Here is a 25,578-nt window from a genome sequence, read left to right as displayed (position 1 = left end):
AATGTTGATCGGGGAATACAGAGCATTCAAAATGTGTACTATTTGTTTTGTGGAGTTGAGAAGTGTAGACTAGAAAGTAGGCAACTTTTTCAAGAACTTGGAATTTACAGTCTGGTTGGAGCAGTAACACAGGTAGCGACTAACAGGCTCAGAGCTCTTCCCGGGTGTAGACCCTTCCCAAATCAAGATGCCGTCACTTACCAACTTCCTCAAAGCTATTATTTATTCTGTACAAGGTTCCACTGTACATCAGACATTCTTCTACTCTTGCTTACACAGTAAACAAGTGCACCCCAGCCCTTTGGCTCAGGTTGACAGGGCTTCCCTGGGGAAGGAGGGGTCAGGTCAGTTAAACTTGGGGCGTCTTTCTCTGATGCCTCCTGGGAGCATTGGAAAGCTTCGGGCCCCAAGGGGCACAAAAGCGGGGCCCACCCGTGTGGATGCACAGAGCTCTGTGCCTTGGTGCTGAACACCTTTACTCTCTGGGACAGCACCGAGTTTTGTCCACAAGTACTTGGGGCAAGATCACGCCCGTGGGAAAGAATCATACGGCTGAGGCAAGATGTCCCCGAACACCCAGGCTCCAGCTCCCGGGGTGGGACTGAAGACCGATGCCAGGAGGGGCTGAGGGGTGGCATGGGCATCCCTGAGAAACTCGGTCCAAAGGGCCTATGTCTAGGAGGCTCCGAGAAGGGGGCAAGAAGGTCAGAAGGAGCACATTAAGAGGGAATAAATTAAAGGCGAGAGACGCTCTCGCTCTCGGGGCCTGTGCTAGCCTTCAAATAGCTGGGGAGTAGACCAGGGGTGGCCTAGAGGAAGTGGGCGGGGAAAACTCAATACGCTACCGTAAGAAATCTCCTTCCACCTGCTCTCCTCTTCACCTCACTGCGATGCCAAACAAGCCAGGGGCAACGGGCACGACCCCCGTCTCCCCCAGCGGGTTTGAACGTGGCACTGGGGAAAAGGGAAGAGGCTGAGGGATATTTCAGGGAGGGGCAGTTGCCCCCTGGTCCCCAAATGCTATAAGGCACAATTCTTGGAGGCAACTGGATTCCATCCAAAACATCAGAACAAAAACAAAAACAAAATCCTTGTTAGATCCCCGGTCTACTGTGGCTGTGCTTAGGGCCTGGCCAACACCCGCCTAGCACCCTGGGGGCTAGCATTAGAAAAGCTGTATTTGAAGAACTAAAAAACAAACAATGACCAGCACAATGCCCCAGCTGTGAAGAGGCGTGAAGGAGAGCATCTCCAGTCTGAAAGCTTTAGTTATGGTAATTTAAAAAAAAAAAAAAAAAAAGTTGGGCTTTTAAAAACCCAAATCAGCTTTTGTCCCAAAGTCGTCCCCTTGTCTGTCCCCCTGGAGTTAGCAGCGTTAAGAGGGCTCTTGGCTCATGGGGGGTTTTCTTGCTTCTGGACTGGTGAGAGGAGTCCAGGCGAAGGAAGACGGGCCAGACTCCCGCGCCGGGGCTCCCCGGTGGCGATCCTCCCAGCAGGCTCCAGAGGGCGCTGTCTTCTTGGGAGGACCGGGCGCGGGAAGGGCAGCAGGACGAGGATCTTCTCCCCACAGACCGCTGTTGTTTATTACACACAGGAAAAAACCACAAGCTTAAAAACGCAAACGAGAGAAGCCGAGGGGACACTGTGCTGGCTCCGGGCTCTGTGTCCTGTCGATCTTCGTGCCAGGTGTGGCTCTGGGGCTCCCGGCTCCGTGCTCCAGACCCTGACCAGGCTGCAGCAACTCCTGCTCGGCAGCTTTAGTTTACTTTATTTTTCTCTTATTTGTCAGGGCTTTTTTTTTTTTTTTTTTTTTTTTTTTGGTGTCTTTAAAAAAAAAAAAAAACTTAGGGTGTGGGGCCACCACAGGGCAGGGAGAAAGGGATGTAGCTCCTTGCTGCTACATGCGAGAGGGTGGACTGGCCAATTCGTAGAAGAGCAAATAGGCGTCGCTGGTGCGCACTTGGCTGGAGGACATGGGTGTGACGCTGTGGAGAGAGCAGGGAAAAGTCAGAGCCCTGATGAGCGGGCCACGGGGACACGAGCCGCGTGGCCGTGGGAGTCGTGAGGGCCCATAGCTTCTCTCCCTACTGTGCCGCCAAAGCCAACCTCTTTTGTCTTCCAGAAATTCTACAAGTGGGTAGCGGACTCCTATAGATCACATGGCCTTTTGGCTCTGACCTTTTCCAGTCAAGCGGAAGCCACCCAGATGGGTGAGTACGGGTGTGTGAGAGCCAGGAGGCCCTGGGACCGCGGCCTCACCTGGAGTCATTGAAAGTGTGCCATTCGCCTGTCACCGGGCTCCGGCAGTAGGCTGTGTAATGGCCGCCCATGGTGGTTCCAGAGTGATTGGACACAGCGTACAGGTTGTAAACAGCGTGGTCTGAGGAGGAAATACAAGGTTTCAGGCCCCCAGCACATTCCTCTCCCTCCTGTCTCTCTTCCTGATTTTCATAACTCGCTCTTCAGCAGCTTCCTTCTCCCTCTCGGCCTCCCATCGGGATTTTAGGCACTTGTACCTGGTTCCCACCCTTCCAGCTCAGAATACTCACTGGTGCTTTCTGAGGCAAATTCTCTCAAGTCCAGGTCTCTTAGTGGGAAATTCACAAATGTTGTGAGTTTGCTGGTTCGTATCCTGGATTCTGAGAACCGCTTCAGATCTGGTGTTGATGTGAGTCAAGGACAGAGCGGGTGGCAACAATAGTCACAGTAAAGGAGCCTGGGTCCTAAGAGGGCGATGTGCTTCTCAGAGGCAGAAGAGCAAACGGGGCAAGGAAAGTCTACCAAGCTTCCTTCTGTCCTACTCTGCTCGCCCTCACTCAGGCCCCCAGTCACCCTCTACAGGCAAGGCCCTGCTGATGGTGGGGGGGAAGCTTAAGGATACGGAGCACCAAGATCTTTGGGAACCTCTGGATGGAGAACTTCTTTATGCATCGTTTTCTGGCTCGGCAGCGGCAGCATGTCTGAAAGACATGACAAACAGAGCTACAGAGGACTGGGCAGAGAGGCGGACAGGCTGAGCCCAGCAACTCCTGGGCTCGATCTGCTAGTGACAGGTCCTTCCCAGAGAGGTCTCTTGTATGCATGCTCTTACCCTCACGGAAGGGGAACTTACTGGCTTTTCATCGCCGTCAAGCACATCCTCTTTGGTGAAGAGCCTCATGCAGTCCATTAAAGTTACCTCCGGATAACCTCGCTGGCGGAGACAGAGAGTCGGAGGTCGACGACGTGAAAAGGTAAGAGTGGGAGTTTGCAACGTGGGGCAACGGGGGCACCTACCTTAGCGATGGGCAGCGAGAGGTCCCAGAAGGGATCAAAGACGGTAGAGCAGTAACCACAGTCAGTGCACGTCAGGGAGCTCTTTAGCTGCCCAACGAAGAGATCTGTAGAAGAGATGGGACAGCAAAGCTTAAACCTGCAGAAGGAGCACACGTCTTCCCTGGGCTGCGTCCCTTCTCAGCGCTCCTGCCTCTGCCCGTGGGCCGCCGGGCACAAGGAGGGTTCCCTGGGAGGGCGATTCTTAGGGCTTTTCATGCTCATTCGCTGCTCAGGCAAAAGCAGTATTCAGGGAAAGCAGGCGTTCCTCCCATTCACGCACTTACCCCCGATCCGACTGTCTTCTCGTTCCAAATACTTCCTCCACATCTGTCGTCCTTTCTCATCATCACTAGGAAGAAACCAGAGAGAGGGTCAGGGCTCATGCCACGAGAAGTTTAAGGATCCATTGATCTAAATCCTTACGAATTCTCTCCAAATTATTAACCCCAAAGTCGTCAGCAAAAGATCTCAAGTTCACAAAGGTTTTCTGCCCTACAGCATTCTCCTCTTACTTACGGAAGGTGATCGAGGTTCTCAGGGTTGGACTTAGGCCTCACCGTCACCCGGTTCACCTCGTTGTGGAGCCCATCCAGAAGAAAGCGAAGAAACTCCTGAGCATCTTGCTGACTGAGTCCAAAGAAAGGACAGTGAGCGACACCTCTGATTACAAGTCAGCGGTGGCTGACTCCCACCCCAGAGAGGACGCGTCTGCAAGGCTCTTACTTATAGCCGACGAAGCGTGGTGCATATCTCTGGATCTGGGTCTTGAACTCAGATGGGCTCACCACGTCGTTGGGGGGTGAAGTCCATATGGTCTGGATTAGTTTTGCAAACTCTACAGGGAGGGGAGAGGAGAGAGGGGGCACGGAGGGCAGGTGAGCCATTTTCTGGAAGGAACTCGAAAAGAAGCCAAAGAAAAGAAGCCACCAAAAAGAAGCCAAAGAAAGACCAACAGGAGGGATACGCAAAGAACACGGACTACTGGTGGGCAGCAGGAGCGGAGAGGGTGGCCGCGGGCGCGCCCTCACCTTCCATGAGGGCCGTGTGGGCATTGCTGCTGTGGCTGAGGTCCCGCACGTAGAGCCTCTGGAGGCAGTAGTCCCTCAGCTCCCGGGTGTTGCTCAGGCACTGCAGAATGGAGTTCATGAAGCACTGCAAGAGATCGTCCGGACCGTGAGCGAAGAGGCCCCTGTCTGCTCACACAGTACGCAGTACCCAAGGCCTTCTGGTTCATCTACTCCAGAAGCAAACCCTCCCACAGCCTCAAGTTCCTCTTTTTGCAAGTGAAAGGGGCGCAGTGAGGTAGATTGCCGGTGATGTAACCAGTTATTTACTGTAGAGATGTACAAACGGGTGTGGGCGAGCTGGACAGGAGTGGGTGGGAAGTGATGGGTGTCCTTCCGGAGAAGGACCCAGGAATGCAGCTGACGGTGACGAGGGCAACTTCCCTTCAGCAGTGCTTCCTGCTCGGGGCAAAGAGGGAGGCACAGCCCCAGCTGCTCTGTTAAGAGCCACCAGCCGGGAAGGGCACGTCCCCACTGGCCTAGAGGACAGGGAGTCAGCAGGAGCTGGGAGGGAACTCTGGTTAGGTGGTCCCAGGTGGGACAGGAGGGGGTGGCCTCAGGAAGAAGGAAGTGGGCTGGGAAAAGCTCACCGTGTTCCCAAGGTTTCGAAGACCAGCCAGACCCTGGGCGCTCTTAGAGTTCTGTAAGCAAAGGACACATGGTGTATAAGGCTGAAGGCAGAGAAGCTGGGCCTGTGGCGGGCCCTCCCGGGCAGCTTGGTGCCAGCTGGGGCCACGAGCACTTGGCACACATGTTATCCTCCAACTTTAGACTCTGTGCATGCTGAGAGAGAGGGTTGAAGGATGCCTGTCATTTTCAAAAAACAGCAAAAACAAAAGGGCTTTCCTTTCTTTTGTTGAGCTGTGTTTCCCCCATCTCTACATCGCTCTTCATTCTAAGGCCAGAGATTAGAACAAGAGACTAGGGACTCGTGTATTTGATTCCAGCTACAAGGAACTCCAGGTCCCAAATCCAGGCGCTCTCTCAAACGACCCACTTTTCTGTCCCTAGATGTCCAATACATGAAGCAGCTGGCACAACAGGTCCTTCAAGGAGTTCTTGAAATGGTCAATGGCAAAACACCTGAACTGAGTTAGAGCTTCAGCTGGGGAACACTGAAGTTGGCCAGCCCACCTGTGGTTCGGAATTGCTGGGAGACAGGTGGAATTCCTTCCCGCTGAGCTCAGCTCCTGGAGGCTGATTAGAGCCTGGGAGAGGCCTCCCTTCCTGGCTCGGGTTTCAGCATCCTGACTGGTCACTGGCTGGGAACCCTTCTGATGGCAGATTGTGGCCACGCAGAGGTAAGCACCTGGCTGGAGGTGCCACTCTCGTTCTCGTCCCTGTTGCGGAGGCTGGTGAGGGGGTTGGAGCGAGGCGGCCGTTGCCAGGCTGAGGACTGAGTATTGTTTATCCGGCTCTTTTGGCTAATTCCAGCCCTACCTCCCAGGAATCAAACCATTCGGGCTCAAAGGGTTAAAGAAACAATGCTCAGAGGAGCCTGCCACCCCCTCTCTCAGGGAGGGGAAGCGGGAGCCCGGCAACTCTGGAGCAACACTGACTGGGGCATGCGTGGGGCCAGCTCAGCCCTGATCAGAACAGGAGCCTGAAATAACTCAGCTAAAATTACTCATGCCGTGTGCTGACAGCCTCCGAGGCTGTCAGCAGCTCAAAGCCCATGAGGTTGTCGGCGCAAGGGGGTGGGGTGGGGAGGGGCAGGCCGAAGGAGGGCTTTTCTCAGGAATTGCCCTGCTGATCCCACAAGTAAGAGGATCCCTCCTTGCCAGTTATCAGGTCTAACAGTAGCAGGAAAGGACATCTACTCAGAGGAGAGACCTGGGTTCCACCTGCAGTCAGAGAGGAAAACTTACTGGCAGCGGGTGGACCTAAGTATCCGTGAACTCTGTCGGCGCTAGCAGTGTATGGCCCCAAAGACAAATTTAAATTTTACCTTTCTGACAGTCTAAACCCTGAGGTTCCAGTAAGAGAGGAGGCCACAACAGAGATAATTCCCTGGACAAAGACCTTATCAGCATTTTCAGGGGAACCCAGAGAAGGACACCCCTGCTGCCTAAACGTTAAACGAAACTAAACGTGAAACTAATTTAGTTAAAGCCCCGTCCGTGAAAGGATACTCCCTCTCCCCTCCCCCAAGAGCCGCTCTGCCTACTTTTGGCAGTGCTTTAGTTCTTACCCTGTGCCTCAGACGGCACCTGTCTAAAGGAGCTGCAGGTGCATTCTACCACGGGTGATGGTGTCAATGTCCACCAAGGTGGGCTTTCAGGGGAGACAGTGGTCGCCCGGTACTAATGGGGGAGGGGCAATGGGAAACTGGAGGCACTTCTGTGGTGTTGGCACTTTTAACTCCGACCCAGCACCGCGAGGGTCAAGAGGAACACGTCATCACCTATGGTTACTGTTCTTGACCTACCCCTACTAATGGCCCGGCGGGTGGAGAGATGGCGAAGGCTCCCGTAAGGCTTCACCAGACCCTCTGCTAGTCGTCTTTTCTTTGTCGGGGGTGGGGGTGGGTCGTGCCTTTGCCTAAAATTTCCTGAGTTCAAAACGACTTGCCAATTTCTAGGCGCTCTGTGCAGAAGGCCGTTGGATAAGGGGAGTCGGGGGGCGGGTGTGGAGGGGAGCACAGGGCTGTTCTATGCCCAGCCAGATATTCTTCTGCCATGAATAGGAAATCAGGAGCTCCAGGGAAAGTCAGCACTTTCCATTCCAGAGAGGAACAAAATGTCCCAGGGGTGACCTTTCTTATGGGGAAAACAATCCTACCTCAGGGCTGACAGGGAGAGGCTGGAATTGGAGAGGACGGGAGACCCCCCACACTGCGAGAGCCTTTCTCTGGCCCACGGGGAGAGATGGAAAGGGACTCCAGCTGCTACGTGGAGCTCATACGCAAAGGCCTGCGATAGTCCGGATCAAGAACTTCCTCGAAATGAGCCATCAGGCAACCTAAGCCCGACTTAGTAGCAGCCACGGTTCTAAAAGGTAGACATCACCTCCCCAGTTAGTAAAGAGGCAGCGTTCACCTTCCCTGACGGGGCAGGGGGCTCAGGAAGAGCCCGCTCTGGGTTACTGGGGAGGACGCATCTGGGGATATGGGTCACATAAGCAAGGCTGATGGAGGTTTGTGTCCTCACACTCCAGACCCCGGTAAAGGGCTCTCCTGCTTCCTTCACCTGTGCGGTGATCCTCAGCCATGAGTCCTGGCTGTGGCCAAGGAGCCTGGTGTACAGGCCCTGGCACGGGGCAGTGCACGCACTGCCAACTCGTGGAGCTGGTGCCTGTTACATAAGATCTGTCAAGCTCTGGCCCCTTCTCCCTTCCCCAAGGGGGCAGTGCCCAGGCTCTAGCCCCAGCGTTACTGGGCGGGGAGAGGGGGTGGACTTCACCGGAGGGACCCAGTGCCCACTTAGCAGAACTGGGAAGGGCGCAGAAGGAAAACGGAAGTTGCCCTCTTTCACCTGTCTGCGACTCCTCTGCCCTTCGCGGGGTCAAAGGACCACCGTTCCTAACCCTCCGAGAGAGGGCCGCTTGGGATCAGTGAGGGCGAGGTGGCTCCCCTCCGACCAGCCTTGCTTGCTGGGGTTTGGGCTCGGAGGAGTCACACCCGTAGCGTCCCGCGTGCCGCCGGTTCGCTCGCATAGCGAGAACTAGTCAAGGTTAACGCTTTCCCGCACCTGTCCTGAGAGGTGCCAGGAATTAAGAGCCCAGAGGCCACCTGGTGCCAGGGTCTCGAAGAGGGAGGGGAGGCGGGGTGCTCGGGCTGGGACCTCAACGAGGGGAGGGGGCCGAGAGTAAGCCTGAGATCACCTGGGGAGGGGGCATTCCTTGCCGGGAGAAACTGGGAAAGGAGGGGCGGGGGCTGGGAAGAATGGGTCCCCCAGGCCCGGGGAGCGCGCGGCAGATGCGGGCGGGCGGGGGGGGGGAGGGGCCCGGGGAGGCGGCGGAACCCCAGGCCCTCGGCGTGGGGGTCCCGGAAAGGGGCCCCGCGTACCTTGGCTTTGTTGAGCAGGAGCCCCACGAAGGTGGAGAGCAGCAGGGAGGGGGAGAGCGGGGAGCGCGGCCGCAGCTCCTTGGCGAGGGAGGGAAAGGGGGCGGCGGGGGGCTCTTCGGGCAGGGTCACGGTGTACGAGGTGCGCATGCTGGGGGGCGGGCGGCGGGCTCGGCCCCACGCCTCACGTTGGCAAAGGGGGCGCGGGGGAGGACCGCGCGGTGCCGCGACTCGGACGCCAAGGCCGACGAGGCCGCCACAGGACACCTTCTGCGGCGCCCGGCGGTAACCGCTCCGGTCGGCCGACCGCGCGCTCCTCCTCCTCAACCTCCCCGGCGCGCGCCGCCAACCGCCCCGGCAGCCGGCTCCTGCGCTCGGGCCGACTGGCGGCCCGCCGGCGCCTCGGGCACCACGACGTCAGCGCCGGGGGCGGGGCCGGAGCTCCGGCCCCGCCCCCGGCGCCGCACGCGGCCCCGCTCGCCCCCGCGCCTCCAGCTGCTAGGTCCCCGGCCTGGGCCGCCCCCGGCCTGCCGACCCCAAGGGCCGCAGAGAACCCTGGTCCCCAAGAAGGGCGGGACGAGCTCCCGCGCCGGCCTCTGGGTCGGGGCTCAGATGGACACGACTCCACAGGACCGTGTCAGCCCGGTGAGCTTCCCCCCACAGGCGGTTCACAGTTTCTGACTTCTGGGGGCCGCGGAGCACTTGGTGAAACCCGTGAAAGCGCCGTTCTCTCCTCGGGGGGTGGGGGGTGGATGCACTTATGCACAAACTTTTGCACGGGGTTCAGGGTGGGGACTCAGGCTTTCTTGGAGCTCAACACCCACACAAACCGCGAGGGTCGAAGGGTTCCCGGTTAGGAGGATGGATTTCCGCGGCGTCGGCGCTGAGCTCCCTTACCCCGCCCCAGCCCTGGCTCGGCCCATTATCGAGAGAGGCACTGCTCCTATTTTATAAAGTACAATAGGTCACTGTCCCATTTGGCCCCAGGGAAGAACATTTTCTGACTTCTGTCCAGTTCCCCAACTGCATCTCTCACAGAATCTCAAATGTTGATTTGTTTTGGGAGGTGGGAAGAAAGTTACCACCACGGCGGGGAAGCAGGTGCTCAGCCCGGGGTGGTGGGGTGGTGAGTGTACTGCTCTGACCCGAAGGGCGCCAAGGCTTGAAGAGCAGAGGTCTTTGCGTTTTATTTCGATGCTCCACCCCCGCACCCCCCCTCACCTATCAGGGACCCACACGGAATCTGCCTAGAGAAAGTATCTTGTTTGGAGCCTGCTGGCTATTTTTAGCCAGTATTTTTAGCATTTAAAAATACTCTGAGAAGCAGCAGTGTGTGCTGTTACTCATCTGTGGCCTCCTTCTGTTCCCCTTGGCGTGCTCTTCCCCACATGTACACGCGCACTGCACACATGACCACAGCCACATGGGGAATGTGCCGGGGACACATGTATGGAGGAGTGGGCATGAGGAAGGAGCCACAGGCATTCCAAACTGATGGCGACTGAGAGCACCCATGTTAGGATGGCGAGCCCCACAGCCACCGTCTTCACTCAGTGACCAAATCCTGGACACACTGCGATGGCCTTTTCCTCCATACTTCCCTCTTTCTAGGCGCATTCTTCCCTGTGAGTCCCACACAGTCTACGGGAGTTCTTGCATTTGATCATAGCACACGTCTGCCCCTGAACACCTAGAGCACTCAACTCTTGCCTCCAGTCCAGAAGCTGAGGGAGCTGTCTGGGAGGCTGTCTGTCCATAGACTCCTCCCATGCCCACTACCCTCCCTCTTCTGTGATCCCTGCTGTTAACCAACCTGCTCTCAGTTCTCTGCTTCACCACTTGCCTCCTCTCACTTAGACAACAAAACTGCCACTGATTAAGGACTTATTAAATGCCAGGCACTGGCCAAACGCTTTACATATATCCTAGTTAACTTAGTTAATTAACACAACGATGTAGAAACGATTACCTCTGTTTTCTAGATGAAGGGCCTTACGTCCTGAGAGGTCAAATGATGCGCCAGAACCACAAAACTAATAAGTGGTGGTGTGGGGCTTTGAACCTCAGCCTGTCTTAAGGCAAAACCCATGCTTTTAACAACTCCCAGGAGATTCTGGAATGTCCTTCCTGCTCTCTGCCAATTACCTGCTTGTAAATTGTGCTCAAAACGTGTGTCTTCCACAAAGCCCTCTCTAAAGAGCTCCACCCAGCTCAAAACACCCCATTACTGCATACCCTCCGTCTACTAGTGTTCAGTTTACACTGTACTAATTTCTCTTAATATGTTTGTCTTTGTTTTATAAGTGTCTCTAAGGCTTCTGTAAATGGTCTTAGAAGACTCACTGATTGTGCCATCACACTGAAACCCCCCGAGGGGCAGGGCTGTGGGTTCTCTTAGTGGGTGCTTAATAAATGGTGTTGATCTCATCTGTTAGTGGGGGCCAGGATTCTTGGGTATCCTGGAAGTCCCACTGAGCCTCACAGGGTGTGGTGAGTCTGGATTTGCATGTTGAGTAAGTGTGCTGTGGTTAAGTGCTGTCTGACAGCTGCTTACCCACTGGACCATTTGGCTTCTCGCCCCATGACTTAGGCGACTGATGTGAGTACTCACACCTCAGGACACCCTGGCATTCTGCTGGCACATTCTCTCCCTCTCTCCTGGGGTGTAGAAGGTTAGGGGCCCGGATGGGGGAAAGCTACCTGGATGGGCGATCTTTGAGAAGCCGGGGGTGAGGGGAAAGAATTCGTATGGAGTCCGGTCTTGTCAGGCTGGTCTGTCGCAGGACACGACCAGCAAAGAACTGTGGCTCATTTCTCAACTGGCCAACCCCCGCCCCCACGACACGCTTTCTCCTCAGTGCCATTTCTTGAAGTGGGATGGGTAGTCTGGGATCTGAATCTGGCTCCGGCTGCATGGCTCTGCGGCTCCTGAACGGGGCTCATTCCCGCATCCGGAGACTGCCATTTCGCAGAAGCCTGTGCTTGGCCTGTCTTCCCTGTAGGTTAAGAAATTTTCGGGGCGCCTGGGTGACTCAGTCGGTTGAGCGTCCGACTTTGGCTCAGGTCCTGATCTCACGGTTCATGGGTTCGAGCCCTGCGTTGGGCTCTGTGCTGACAGCTCAGAGTCTGGAGCCTGCTTTAGATTCTGTGTCTCCCTCTTTCTCTGACCCTCCCCTGCTCACGCTGTCTCTCTCTCTCTCTCTCAAAAATAAATTTAAAAAACATTAAAAAAAAAAAAAAAAAGAAAAATTTCTCCCCTCCCATCTTTTTTGGTGTGGACGGAGAATGCAGAGAGTCAGGGTTATCACTGTGAGGACAGGACTGAGAGTATCCTGCTTCCTCAGATCTTCGTGGCAGCTTGGTTCAGGGTTTGGAAACACGGCAGTAGGCCCAGGCAAATGCCTCAAGGCCAGCAGCCCTGCTTCCCTGCAAAGCAAGCACCTTCTATTACTGTCACACATGGACAGAGTGGTGGCCTGATTGACGGATTGAACTGGTAGGGGCTCAGAGTCCTTCATGGGGTTGGACTTTCAGCTCACAATGGGGAAGGAGGGCCCTCTGCTTCCCTGAATCACTCAGACCCCAGGAGGCCAAAAGCTCTGTACTCCTTTGAGCCCCTGGGCAGTCTGGCCTGAACCAGCTGGATTCCAGAGGCCCACACACTTCCCTGTCTTGCTTATGTTTCTGTGTGGGTGCCAGCTTTACGTATCCATTGAGGTGAGAGGGTGCAGGGGACCACGTGTGCAGCTCTGGGCCCTGAACATGATATTCATTTCCGTAGCTGATGGTCAGTGGAGCGGCTCCCCCGTGGGCATGGAACATTTTGCCAGGCTTGGATTAACTTCTACATTGCTGAGCCCCACCCCAGCACCACATAAACTCATGAAGACGTCCTGGAGTGGGGGTGGAGGGGGAGGAGGCAGGGAGGATGACGCCGGGCCCTGATTGAGAAATTGAACCTGGGTAAGGCAGCAGTGGGGCCACCAGCCAGATGACAGCCATAGCCAGTCTTCCAGGGATGGAGACAGTCAGATCTTGCCGACTGTAAATGCAAACCCCAAACGGACTCTCCTTTCTTTCTCAGCAGCCAGTACCCGTTCTGGCCAAGGGATCCTCTGGCTGAAGGTCTCTTCTGAGTGACCTTCCCATGCTGTCAACACAGACTCAAGCCCTTAGGAAGTTCAGCTTCCTCAGGGTCGCTGAGTGGGTGAGGGCAGCATCCCCAGGGTCTCAGGCTGCTAAGCTGGACACATGTGACAGCGGGGATGCAGCTCGGCGTGGCTGGGTAAACGGAGGGAGAAGGCAGGGGAAGAGAGAGGAAGGTCATACCTCTCTGCTTCTCACCCAGGACTTCCAGGGCAGTCCCTGCCGTCTTCACCTTGTTCTCTTTGGAGCAACCCCTGCTCACTGCATGGCAGCAGTCAAGTTCAAAGTCCCACCCAAGAGAAAAATCACATGACCTCCGCTTATATAATCTCCCTGTCACTGAACAGCTGGGAACCAAGGCTTCGGGAGATGAGTCAGCAGCCCCAGTGACAAATAGGACCCAGGTAGTCTAGGTTCCTGGACCCTTTCCTCCTAGCAACAGGTTTCAGAGCAGAGGGCAAGGGTCTGGAAGAGGCTGCGTGGGGGGAAAAGGTCGGGCAGGCTCTGAGCCTCACCCCTTGGTACTCTGCCTGATGACTGCGCTCTGGAGGGCCCTGGGCCAACCCCAGTTTTCTTAGAGGACAGGGTGGCCTGGGCAGGGCGGGGTGAGGGCAGGGCTGAGGCTGGCGGGCAGAATGCCAGGGAGCAGTTGGAGGGGTGGGGCGGGGGAGGATTAGGATGGATTGTAGGGGTTAAAGCGCAGCCCTGGCAGGGCTCAGTGGGAACAGCTTGTCCTTCCATAGGTCCAGGGAACAGAAGAGGTGGGGCGGAGGGGGCTGTGACCGGTTGGGTGCTTGGGCTCCTGGCTCTCTGCAGGGCCAACCCACCTTGTTTGGCTTGGAGTCCCCACAGGCAATGGGTGGGGGTGGTAGTGAAAGCCTTTTTTTTTTTTTTTTTTTTTTTTTTTTTTTTTTTTTTTTTTTTTTTTGCGGGTTCTGAACTATCATGTCCCTCCCCTCCAATCTGTCTGCATTTTAAACAGAAGGTGGAGCCTGGGGCAGCCCTCTTTATCCTAGACAGAGCTGCACTCCGGTGGACTGGTGTTTCGTTGGTGCTTGTGCAAGCATGGGGGGTTTTTCAGGATTCACGTACCCCTTCTACCAGCCCCTTCCTCGTGCTCAGCTGATTCTGTAATTTTCTAAGTTCATGTTGGTTGTTACTATTAATGAGGGAAATGAGTCTGGTTAGAATTGTTTTACACCCTGGTGGGGGCCTGCTTTTGACCTCCCTTTATGAATGTCAGCTAGTTCAAATCAGCTGCCTGGAGAGCCCCTGGGGCTAGGCCTGCCCCTGGGGACCTCAGAGGAGTCAGATCACACCGGGCCCTGCAACTTCCTCACCTTTGTTCCTCCCGGTCCCCTCCCTCCCCACGCTACTCAGCTGCCAAGTGCCCCTTTCCTATCATGCTCTTCCATAGCATTTTATAGGTTTCAGATTCCTTCACATCCGCTGTTTGTTTTGAGCCTCCCAGCACCCTGTGAGGTGGGCAGGGCGGGCACGACCAAGCCCTTTTATGGAGGAGGAAGCAGAGCTCAGATGAGAGGTGTCTAAGGTTAAAGAGGCAAACTGTTCTTTCCAGCCTCAGACGACCCCTCCCTTCCCCACCACCTATGACGCCTAACCATGCCTGGCACTGCCTCCTATCACAGTGGTTCTAAGAACTTATTTCCCCAAGCTGGTTGTGAATGCGCTGGGGCAGGGCTTGCATCTCTCTTGCCTCCCGGAGCTCCCAGAAGGGTACAAGGAGGATGCACGTTTATTGAGCGCCTACTCTGTGCCATACAGCCTTTGATTTCTCACAATGGTCTATGAGGTGGGAACTGTGAACACTCATCTTATAGAAACAGGTTCAGACATTAAGGAGCTTCTCTAAGGTTGCACTGTTAGTAGGCTGAGCGCCATGAATGAATGAGATGGTGAGATCCCCAAATGGAGATCTGAAGAGACACTAGACCCACTTTTAGAAAGAAGTGGTCCAGGCCCCCCCGCACCCCCCCCCCCCCCAGCAGGGCTGTTCACACCTCAGGGGTGGGGTCAGCAACAGGAAGTGAGGCTGAGAGTGGTGAAGAGGGGGTATGGGGCTAAATCGGGGCCTTACACCACTGACCCTCCCTCAAGGGCCTTTCCCATGGGTCGGAGAAGCTGAGGGTGAGACTGTAGCTCCGTTGTAGGCTGTTACTGGCCACTTAAGTGTGCTGGGAGTTGTTTCTGGATGGGAAAGAGGGATGTTAGGGTGGCTGAGCTTGCCCCAGGGCAGTCTGCCATCCCTCAGAGGTCCTGTCTCAAAACGCCCTTCCTCTGGCCCTGGAGGTGGAGGAGGGGCTGAGGTGCCCCTGTGGGAGGGGTGGAGGGCAGCAGACTCCTGGGAAGTGCTGGTGCAGGCAGGAGGCAGAGTCCCAGTGGAGTTTGAGGCCCAGTACAGAAGCCCTGGCTGAGGATGGGTCTGTAGTTTAGTCTGTGGAGAGGAGGTTTGCAAACCTCAGGCTGCTTACAGGTTACCTGAAGAGCTTATCAAAAAGGGCAGGTTCCCAGGCGGATCCCTAGGGAGTTCGATTCGGGGGGCCTCTGGGTGGGTCCTGGGCCTGAATGATTCCCCGCAGGTGATTCTAGGGCAGGCAGTCTGCAGACCTCACTTTGAGGAGCGCTGCATACCACAGAGAACCCTTCTCTTTTGAGCAAAGGGAGGGAGCCTCTCAGAGCCTCCTTTAGGGCCCCTGCCCCTCCATCGAGAGCTGCTTCCTGATTGCCCCCGAGATGAGCCACGCCAGACATGTCCAAGGGAGTCATGCTGCAGTCCAGCCACACGTCCCTCGGAGAGCACGTGTTTCTCCCAGGCCAGCTCTGGTGCCCCCCCCCCCCCCCCCCCCCCCCCCCCCCCCCACGTCTCTTTCACACTGGTCCTGCAGCACAGCCGCCCCTGACTTGTCAGGCTCTGGGTGTCCTGGGAGGCACTGACTCTTGTCAAGTCTCCTATGGCACTTCACACACAGCCCCGCGAGGCCAAGACTGTCTAGTGTCATCAAAGTTGTCCTCTCGAGACCTTTAGTTATGACAGGCTTAACAGTCTATGATGCAAAGCCCTGCCCCTATTTTGTACCCCTGCTCCATGTGTCTGGACGAGCCCACAAAGCAGCATGTATTTCTTGCTGTGGCACAACTATTATTTCCAAAAGGCTCCTGTCCTAGAAGTAGGGGACTGGCACCTAAGGTAATGAAAGAAATACAACACCCAGCTCTCCTGACCACTTGCTTATCCATCTGTCTGTCTGTCCATCCATCCATCTACCCACCCATCCTTGTAATCAGCAGGTTAGCCGAACTCTGTGCAGTGCTAGGCACATGGGAAGAGATCTAGAGGTAGGACTTCTTTCTCGCCTTTGAGAGCTTGCCGCTTTATGGGCACGCTAATAACTAAAGAAAAGGCAGAATGTAGTCAGTACCCAGAGAGGTGTGTTCAGGGATTAGATGCAAGCCAGCCCTTGCCGTCTCTGGTAGATCCTCTTCCCTCATTCTAGCCCAGGCAGCACCCAAATATAGAGGTGTGGGATGGTCTAAAGCCCCAGACGAAAATTTCCCCACCATTTTCTCCAAAGTTACCGGATGAACACTGCTGTCCAGACACGTTGGTCCCGAGTCAGGACCAGTGTCAATCAGAGGGGAGCCGCTCTCCCCCTGATGTCTTATGCCCAAAGGTTAAACCACATCCCCAGGCTGGGAAGTAAAAGCCCAAGCAGGAGGAGAGATGCCACCAGAGCAGGGGAGGCCTCTCTTACCACAGGGAGCACTGGCAGGTTGGGGGCCTCAGCATGCAGTCCGGGAGCGTCCAGGGCCTGCAGGGGACCCTGGCATGCTGGGTGGCAAAATGGAGGGTGACAACTGCAGTGTATGTGGGGGTAGCTGACCGTTTCCGAGAGTGCTGTTGGGTCTTCGTCGAGTGCATGCGTCCTGAAATGGGCGTCCTGGGGAGAGTGGGAGAGTCCCTGAGCAAGGCCCCGAGCTACAAGCTACAAGGGTCCTAGACCTGCTGTGGTGACGTCTCTGGCTTGGGCTGTGGGAGCGGCTGTCATGAGGTTTGGGAAGAAAACCTCTGCCTTGAATCATCAGTCAGATGGGGAGTCCCTCCCTCAATCTGGCTTCTCTGCCATCATTCTCTGCCCCCCCAGCCCGTCAACGGGTCCCCACGGGGCAAACTCACCATGGTGTCTCGCCCTGGGGAGCTGGAGCGGCTGGACCCAGGGGCCTGGCCCTTACTCTTCTCCCACAGAGTGTATCGGCCAGTGGGTCGGTAGGTGGGGCTGAGGACTTCAGGGACTCGAGAGGTAGGGACCTGGGTGGGCACCAGAGGGGCGCTGCCCTTTCGGCCATAGTTCTCCAGGTAGTCTGCCAGGTACTCCGAGCGGCTGGCCGCCTGATAGAGCCCCTGCAGTGCGCACAGCTCCTTGCGCGTGCGGGCCAGCATGGGGCTGCGGCCCAGGTTCCCAGGGTCTATCCGATAGCTGTCTGAGGTCCGGAGGCTGGAGAAATCCCGGGCCAGGTCTGATTGACTGCTGGACTTCTTCTGGGGCAAGGTTATACCCTGGTCCCGGGCGGTCCCGGGCAGGTAGCTGAGGGAGTTGTTGGTCACTCCGTAAGGGAATCCACTGCCCCCGCTGAGTCCGCTCCCTGAAGGCCGCTCAGTGCCGCGAGTCTGGCTCTCTGCACGCTTACCACACCCGATGACGTCAGGTCTCAGCAGGGGGCGGCCCCTGTCATAGTCCAGGATTGAAGAGGGGCCGTAGGTACGGGGACGGGTGAGGAAGCTGGTTGGGGGGGCTGGCTTAAAACCAAGCTTCTCCTTCTCCAGGAAGGAGGCAGCCAGGTTGGCCCCATAGGAAGAGGGAGTATAGGTGCCATAGCCCGATTTGGCATAAGGGGCATCTGTGTAGCGGGCCGATTCTGTATAGCGCTTCAGGGTGGAGGAGAGCTGGGACATCCTTCAGGGCGGCACTCAGCGGGGACTGGGAGCCTCATGGGCTGAAAGACAAGCAGAGCGGTTGTCAGAGGGCCCTGCCAGGTTTCAGGCTCTCCTGTACCTGCTTGTCATCCCCAGCTGGACAGAACCTTAGCCCTCAACCAGAGGCCATGCTGTCCATGTTCGTAAGAGGCTGGCCCGCCACTAAGAAAGGCACCCGTGCATGTGCATATACGCACATGCATGCAAGTTTGTGTACAGGTTTGCACGCACCCATCGAGTCACCCCTGAGTGAGAGCACGAGTCATGAGCAGGCCTTTATAAACCGCACAGGGCCATGGCTCTCAGCACGTCCTGCCTGCTCCGAGTGCTCCCTTGCAGTGGCCCAGACTTGAGGGGAGGACTGCCCGACCTCACAGGCCTGCCGTTGACTCACAGTATTCCAACCCAGATCTCCTCTGCTTTCAGGAGGGTGCTGAGGCCCTCAACCCCTGGATTAGAAAAACACTGGACACTTTAAGAATTAAGATTGCTTCCCTCCTTTCCTGTTTCAAGGAGGGGCAGGACTCTTTTTGGGATCCTACATTGTCTGAGCTGAAATGGCCAGAGGATCACTTGGTCAGATCCTTGCTGAAGAAAAGGAGGCTCATGAGAGGAAGTAACGGGGGCCAGGGAGGCAGTGGTGAGAGAGCATGTGGCAGATAGAGGACTTGACTCCAGTCTCCAGAACCAATCCCACTGTGCTTGCCTGGACATGGTCACCTTGTGTGGTGACCTCGTGTGGTAGAAACTACCCCCTTCACAGATGGAACTCTTCTGTTCTAAGTGGAGTTAAAGTCGTATGTATGGCCTCCAGGGGTTCCTCTACCAATGTCCAACCCAACCGGCTCAAGGGTGATGACTTGTGCAAAGGGGGCCCCCTAGAGGCTAAAATCCTTCCCTACAGGCAGTATTGGAGTTGCTGCGTCCCATTTTTCCGGCGGAGGTGGGTCTTGCGAAGGCACACAGAAATCTCTGAATTGAGGAGTTGTAATGGTCCCAAGGAATTATCTGTTTTAACCTCTCTGTTGTACAGACGGGAACAGTGATGCCGATTTGCCCGAGGTCACACACTAGCAGAGCCAGGATTGGAATCCAGGCCTTTTGGGTTTCTAGGCCAGTGTGCTTCCTGCTGTTCTTTGATTCACCCTCCCCATCAGGTATAGGCTCACTTGGGATCCACTAGAGTCCCTTCATCACCCTAGGTGCACAGGCTGTATCTACAGTGGAGCTGGGGGGCAAAGGGCTTTGGAGAGAGGAACCAGTAGGATCAGGGCCCTTGCCTTGAGGACTTCAGGGGCTCTTGTGGGGCCCCTGGGTGGGGGCAGCACCCTTCAGGAACGTCAGAGTAGTGGTGCAGGGCTGGTTTTGACTTGCCCCGTGACTGACTCGCTGGGTGATTTTGCACTAGTCATTTAGCTCCTCCGAGCCCCAATCTCCTCACCTGTACTGGGAGTATAATCACCATCATTATGGTTCCTACCTCACAGGGCTGTTGTGAGGAATAAATGAAATAATAACACGTGAAAGCTCTCAACTATGACAGTGGTTATTATCTCTTGCCCTGGCCCCTGTCAGGCTCTGGGCTCCTCCTTCGTAGGCCTATAATAATGTCAGGGCTGGCCGTCTCCCGGCCTGGCCGGCCTCTGACCTCAGCCCTGGGCACCGGGCTTCCCCTGCATCCCTCAGTGAGATGTGCGGATGAGCGGGCAGTGGGCAGAAGCTAGCTGTTCAGCAGACACTGGCTCGGGCAGCCCACAGCCTGCCCTAGGCTGGCAGCCCAGCCCATTGGGGCAGAGAGGAGCTGGTGCCAGGCCCTAAATGCTGTCGGCTTGGCAAAGAGCCCTAGAAACTCAGTCCGTGCAAGGCATGGGATAGGTGCTGGGGTGGGAGGTCAGCAGGTGGCCACCTCCTGGTGGACCCGAGAACAGAACTCGCACACCCCGCCAGAGAACTGCAGAAGTTTGCAGTCCGGGCTGGCTCAGAAAGGCCTGCTCTGCAGTTACTGTGCACGCTTCTCCCACCTGGCCTGGGCACCCCCGTCCTTGCACACATGCCCTTGCCCACTGTGCTTCCGCCTCTAGCACGGCTCCCGCTCTTTGCTCGGAGAAAGTACCCGGAAGAGGATCTTGTGTCCGGTTGGGGGTGAGGGGACCACAGGTCTCCTTCCATCTGCTTAGTGTTTGGGGTTCAGAGAAGGAAGGGCATGAAGGCTGAGGGAGGCCAGGGGGAGACACGGACAGAGCCACCGGGGGGCAGGGGCGTGGGACCAGTCCTGCTCTATTTCACTTTGGAGAACTCCATCAATAATTCAAAGTCAAAGAGACTCCAGGTCTCAGGAACCGGGCTCTGGGACACCCGGCAGCCAATCAGATACAACCTCCTCCCCCCACCCCCAAGGGCATGAGCTCATGCCTCCTCCCCAAGGCTCTCACTCCCCCTCCTCCACACTAAGGCTCCCAGGGAATTGGTATTCTGCAGGCAGTGCCTCAAACTCGTGACCTCTCCTGGCCCTGCTAATGACGCAGAAGTGCTGGGGCCAAAGAAACGACAGGGGACAGAGACAGACAACCCTGGGAAGGCCCACAAATATTCCTTGGGAAGGGATGCGGCTAGAGTAGAGTCACCCCTTTTGGCCCATAGAGTCCCAGGATGGCTCCTAAATCTCGCTCTCCTGTCTGCTCCCATCTGGCAGGCAAGTGACAGGCGTCCCCCTTGCCAAGGCAGCCCTGGGCAGGGGGTCAGGCCATCACTAACAGCTCCCTGGAAGCTGACTCTCAGTGCTGACATTTGGCTTATAGTCCCCCCTGTCTGGGGAGAGGGTCCCTTTTAGGGCTGAGGCCTTGAGCATGCCTGTCCCCTCCCCTAACCCCTAGTTTCGCTCTTGAGAAAAGTGCCAGCACCTTCCAGGTGAGCAGACAGCTTGGGTTGGTGCCCCTTGGCATTACCTGGCACGGCTGTCCCTGGAGACTGCAGAATACACCATGGGTGGGAGAGCAGGCTGGGCCCTGGCTGTAGCCTTGCTGCGCAAGACAGGGACAGGAGGGGCACTCACATGGCTTTGAGTCTCCTTGTTGCCACAGGAACGGGCTGGACTGAATGGCCCTTTCACGGGGCAGTGGGAGGCGAGCCGATTGGCTGGGATCCCCTGTCTCCCTCTCTGCCCGGTGTAGGGCCCCCGCTGCCCGTCTCCTTTTGCTGTTTACCCAGAGCTGGCAAGTAGAGGCATGTGGCTCTAGGCAACTCCTCCCCAGGTGCCTGCTACCTTGGACAGCGGGGGCACTCCACCTGCCAAGCTCCTCCACTCCATCTTCGCAGGGGCGCCTCCACCCTCCCCTGCTCTGCCAGAGTTCTCCCTCCCTCACTTTGCTGTTTCCCCCTCTTTGGAGGTGCTCCTGCCTTCATTCCTCTGCCCAGAGCACTCAGCTTCCTGAAGGGACATGCGGTGCCTGGCGCTCTCCTGAGTGAACTTCGTACCGAGTGTCCTCAAAGTCTCAGTGCGGATTTAGTCTTGGATTCTTTAGCAGAAAGAATGTAAACTGGCAAACATCACTTGAAGGTTTAAATGATTTCTGTTACACTGAAATGACCCCTTTTGCTTGCAAGTCAAAAAAACAGACAAATTAAATAATGAAATTCTGAAGCATATAGCACTCATGTTTCTGAAGTTACCACAGTTTGGAGCTGCACGAAGACTTTTGGGACACGCGGCATTAACGTGCTTAATTCTCACACTCGCCCTATGCAGCGGGGGCCATTATTGTGCTCACTTGCAACACCCACCAGCGATGGGGGAGGTGATGTGGATTTCTCCAAGGTCACATTGTGAGCAGTGGCAGAACTGGATGGGGATCTATGCTCTGTCCCCTAACAGCCCCCCTGAAGCCAGCCTTACCCCTGCAGCCCCCTATGTCACACTTCCCTGGCCTCTCCCTGAGCTGCACAGGGTAAGACCTGTGGCACGGGGTCTGGGGCAGGGGGAATGCAGGCGTCCACTGTCTAGGCAGCAGCGTGGCAGGTACAGGCTCCCGCAGGAGCGGCCCTTTGAGTTTCCACTGCCGGCAAACGAGAGCGAAGCCAAGTGCAACCTGAGTGCCAGTACAATTCTGATCAGCCAGGAGATGGTCCAAGAGGCCTCCATTTCACCTGTAGTGCCAAGCTCCCAAGTGCCCCCTGGGCAGCCAGGGCCCTCGGCCCAAGGCCTGGTTATGGACATGACCTCCAGCCTTCTGCCCCTCCTGCAGCTTGGCCCACTCCCCAGTGTACCCAGGCTAGATGAGTCAGGGGTTGAAATGAGCCCTATCTCCCTGGGGCAGCCAACCCCCTTGCGTCAGCTACTGTCATTTCCTGTTGCTCACGTGAAGGGCTCCCTAACCTGCCCAGCCGGGGGAGGGACTTGTTCCCCAGGAATCCCAGGCACTCCTGGCCCCCAGGGTAGGGGATGGGTAATGCCCCACGTCCCAGCAGCCTTCATGTCCCCTCTCTGCCCAGCTCCACTCTGCTATCTGGGGTGAAGTGCCCTTGCCACTGCCTGGGTAGAGAGCCCCTAGCTGGGCTTCTGAGGTGTGCCTCAACAGAGTTCAGGCCTTCCCTTCCTACCCAGCTCTCCAGGACAGGTGAGTGGGGAGTTCCAGCCAGTCTTACCAGGTGCTTGGGAACCTCCACAGTGCTGACCTCAGAGCTTCCCAAAGCCACTTGCTAACACCATCGGAATGAGGCACCACTGATGTGCTGGCCTTGAAAGGTAAAGAGGGCGAAGAGAGGGGCGCCTGGGTGGCTCAGTCGGTTGAGCATCCGACTTCAGCTCAGAGTTCGTGGGTTCGAGCCCCGCGTCGGGCTCTGTGCTGACAGCTAGCTCAGAGCCTGGAGCCTGTTTCGGATTCTGTGTCTCCCTCTCTCTCTGACCCTCATCTGCTCATGCTGTCTTTTCTCAGAAATAAATAAAAAACATTAAAAAAAGAAGAAGAAGGCTGAGAGAGGGGTCCTGTCTCCCTTCATCTACACTCTCTGACCCTTAACTCCTATCTGCTTGGGCACTGTCTGGGCACAGGCATCAGCTCCTAGGTCAAGGTTCTGTTCTGGTAGATGTGATAGATTCAGAGAGGGTGGAGGACTGGGGTGGGGGCTACTTGTGCTCGCATGTTCCAGGAGCTCTGTGTACGCCTCTCAGTGCCCAGCAGCCTCAGTCTGGCCCCCCCCTTTCCCTCCAGCCTGTCACTAGTAGCTCCGTCTCTGTGGCTTACACCCAAGGACCCACCAGTTCAGTGCCTAATCCTCTTGGCATGCCTTGGATGGGGGTCAGTCAAGGGAATTTGGGTCCATCTCAGTTTCTCTTGCTCCTCGTAGTTGCCCAAGGGCTGGGAGAGGGGTGAAGGGGTGAGAGAGATTGGATATTAGGGCAAGAATCCTGACTGGTGGAGAAGGGGGGTGGGCCCAGGGTAGTATCTCTATAGCATGCTTCTTGATTTAGGGTTGGGAGGGGGTAGGTATCTCTACACTTCCAAGAAAAGGCAAAGGAGTGGGCCCTCAGGCAGTACTGGTGTCCTTAAATTCTCTTTCCGAATCGCCTCTGTCCTGAGCTCTTCTGGTGCTCCCTCCCCAGGGGAGAGTCCCAGTCTCCCTGCTTTTCCTCCAGGGCTTATCTTTCTTCTGTCCTCACTGCCTCCTCTGCCTCTGCCTGCCTCCTCTGAGCCTTCACCTTCAGTCTTGCCGACAGCAGCCTCCGGGCCCCATTGGGCAGCCCATCACATGCTCCCCCAAACACCCAGGGCTGTCTGGACAGCGGCCTCGCGAAGCTCACATAGTACAGCGGCAGCTACTGACCTGTGTCCGGGGGCACTGGACAGGATCTGGGGGCTTCTCCTTCCCCAGCAAGGCAGGGAGAGCAGTGGAGAGCCGCGAGGCTGGAGTGTGACTGGGGCTGGGTAATCCGGAGCTCAGGTTACCGTCTCCGATATATATAGTATCTTATCTGACCTCACAGAGATGGCTAGCTCAACTCACTTGCATTCCACGGCCCGAGAATTAAAGGGGCAGTGGCAAGCCCTCCCTTGAGGGCTCTCTGAAGGGGGAGGGGGCATTTTGAAATGGACAGAAGGGGGACCCAGGGGAAACAGAACTGGAAAGAGGGTAGAGGGATGTTGGGGAGAGGGGAGTGGAGGCAAGGCTATGGAGAAGGAGGTGTCCTTCACAGAATGAGAGGAGATTGAAGCCTCTCATTTACAAGTGCTACTCCCTATCCTCCCTTTACAAGTGGAGTAGATCCAGAGGTCCAGGGCCCACAGGTAGTGAGAGGCGGGCGGGACCTGCTCTCAGGTCTTCAGTCCAAACTCTTATAATGGGCTTCTAGGCCTGGGCTTATATTCCAGCTCATTCCCTTTGATTGGCTCTGAGACCGTGGGCAAGGCACGTTAAGCTGTCAGAACCTTAGGGAGTTAATCTGTAAAACAGGAGTGAAAAGGATAATAGTTCTATACCTCACAATTATGAGGATTAAATAGAATAATATTTGCAAGTTTTCCTGGCCCATGGTTAAGAGGGCAATGGACGATAATAATGGTTATGCTGACTACTTCCACTTATTGTTATAGTTAGTGGCGGTATGCATCGGAGCACCTACAAGGGAGACCTTCCTCGGGAGAACAGGGCCTCCGGGCTACCCGTTGGGAGTGCTCTGTTCTAATGCCAGACGACAGCTCCCTGGGTTTCTGACCTGGTCCATGTCCCGTAACTGGCGAGGGCAAATGACTCTTGCTGTATTCCCAGATGTCCAGCCCATCCAACCCAGAAGGTCCAGGCCTGTTTCGGCTCCTTCCCCCTTTGCCTAGAAGAATAGAGCAAGTGCCGCTGCCCCCAGGCTACCAGGAGAAAGCTGCTCTGGGGGTGGCTCCACTCTACCTGTAGGAGTGCTCAGGATTCCTAGGCCACAGAGCTGGGCTGGGCAGGCTCACAGGAGGAGGGAGCAGGATTCTTAACCTCTTGGGCCTTGGTGCTCTTGTGGGCTCCCAGTCGGTGTCTCCTGTTCCCCGGTGGCTCTCCCTGAGGACTGGGAGTACCCAGGATGGCGCCTCCACCCTGTCTCAGCCGAGGCTACTGACTCAGCTTGGGTCTCGGTCATGCACATCAGAGGACGCCCTCGTCCCTGGCCCTCATTCCAGTCCTCATTCCGACTCCAGTTTGGTATGCATCTACAGTATCAAAGGAGTGGGGGATGCCCCAACCCCAGCCCAGCCAGCTCTCTTTTCCTCCACTTTACGGGGCTGGGCTTGGGGGACCTTCTTATGCTGGTGCCTTGGGAAGGTGAACATCACCACCATCTTCAGCTCAGCCCCTTCTAAAAGGCAGATCAGGAGGTAGGTGTTCATTCCTCACAGGACGGCTAAAATGGGTTGGCCTGGGCTTCCCTTGGCTGTTAAGTAGAAGTTACTTACCTTGGAGCACCGCGTGCCTGCTTCTGGTTTGGGATTGGTGAGAATTTCAAAGATGCCTCTCTCTGGTTTGGGATTGGTGGAAAATCTCCCCTTCCACTTAACTGCTGCCCTCCCCCCACCCCCACCCCTTCTTCGAACTGACCAGAGACAGCTGTAACAGGGTGGAGTAAGTGGGGAGGGGGCTGGCCGTGTCCAGGCGTCACTCTCAGGCCATATACCACACAGGGCACAGAGACCTGGACCTGCCCAAGCAGCATTTCCGGAGAACACACTGATCAGCACACAGATGGCTCTTCCTGGCACCCCGGGTCTGTCAGCTGGCAGGCACTCCCCCCCGCCCCCCAAATGGCACCCACAGCTGGAGCTCCTCCGCACAGCTGGCACTCGCCCTACATTTCTGGTGCCCATTCTACCCAGGCTGTCGTTGACACCTCACTTTCTGAACCTCCAACGGCGCTGACCTCCGCATCCCTCCTCCCCAGTCTCCGACAGGTGGCACGTACCTGCCTCTTCTCCGAGGGTGGACGAGTCGAACCGGGCACAAGCATGGAGCTGCGGGTGAGTCCCGGCTGGTACTGGCGCGGCGCAGTGAGCAGCGGCTGACGCAGAGGTCTCCCTGGCCTCGGCTCC

The 25,578-nt window shown here is 56.4% G+C and overlaps 1 protein-coding gene across 4 annotated transcripts; it reads right to left on the bottom strand.

The window, feature by feature from the left end:
- Positions 1–197: 197 nt before the first annotated feature.
- USP2 (ubiquitin specific peptidase 2) lies at positions 198–25,545 on the bottom strand. 4 transcript variants are annotated; one of them, XM_039229351.1, is made up of 14 exons: positions 25,452–25,545; positions 16,724–17,541; positions 16,302–16,487; positions 4,970–5,020; positions 4,344–4,467; positions 4,039–4,150; positions 3,832–3,942; positions 3,600–3,664; positions 3,277–3,380; positions 3,113–3,193; positions 2,882–2,960; positions 2,550–2,657; positions 2,260–2,380; positions 198–1,985 (listed from the first exon to the last, which is right to left on the bottom strand). In XM_039229351.1, exons 2-14 carry the CDS (start codon positions 17,498–17,500, stop codon positions 1,898–1,900), a joined length of 2,007 nt encoding a protein of 668 aa, XP_039085282.1. In that variant the 5' UTR covers positions 17,501–17,541; positions 25,452–25,545; the 3' UTR covers positions 198–1,897. The 4 variants fall into 4 exon arrangements, with proteins under 4 accessions (XP_039085282.1, XP_039085283.1, XP_039085284.1 ...); XM_039229352.1 differs by lacking the exon at positions 25,452–25,545 and adding an exon at positions 23,342–23,427; XM_039229353.1 differs by lacking the exon at positions 16,302–16,487 and having other exon boundaries at positions 25,452–25,539.
- Positions 25,546–25,578: the final 33 nt, after the last annotated feature.

This window comes from Hyaena hyaena, unplaced genomic scaffold (genome assembly GCF_003009895.1).
Source record: "Hyaena hyaena isolate Hyena2069 unplaced genomic scaffold, ASM300989v1 scaffold_37, whole genome shotgun sequence".
Taxonomy (NCBI): Eukaryota; Metazoa; Chordata; class Mammalia; order Carnivora; family Hyaenidae; genus Hyaena; species Hyaena hyaena.
The sequence above is the reverse complement of the archived record's forward strand: the minus strand, read 5'-3'. Positions and strand labels throughout refer to the sequence as shown.

Excerpts from the sequence above, each read along its gene's own strand:
- USP2 (XM_039229351.1), bottom strand. The coding sequence starts at position 17,500 with ATGTCCCAGCTCTCCTCCACCCTGAAGCGCTATACAGAATCGGCCCGC. Across the intron at positions 3,943-4,038 it reads CCACGCTTCGTCGGCTATAA|TCAGCAAGATGCTCAGGAGT; the intron begins GTAAGAGCCTTG and ends CTTTGGACTCAG. Across the intron at positions 2,961-3,112 it reads TTGACGGCGATGAAAAGCCA|ACATGCTGCCGCTGCCGAGC; the intron begins GTAAGTTCCCCT and ends CATGTCTTTCAG.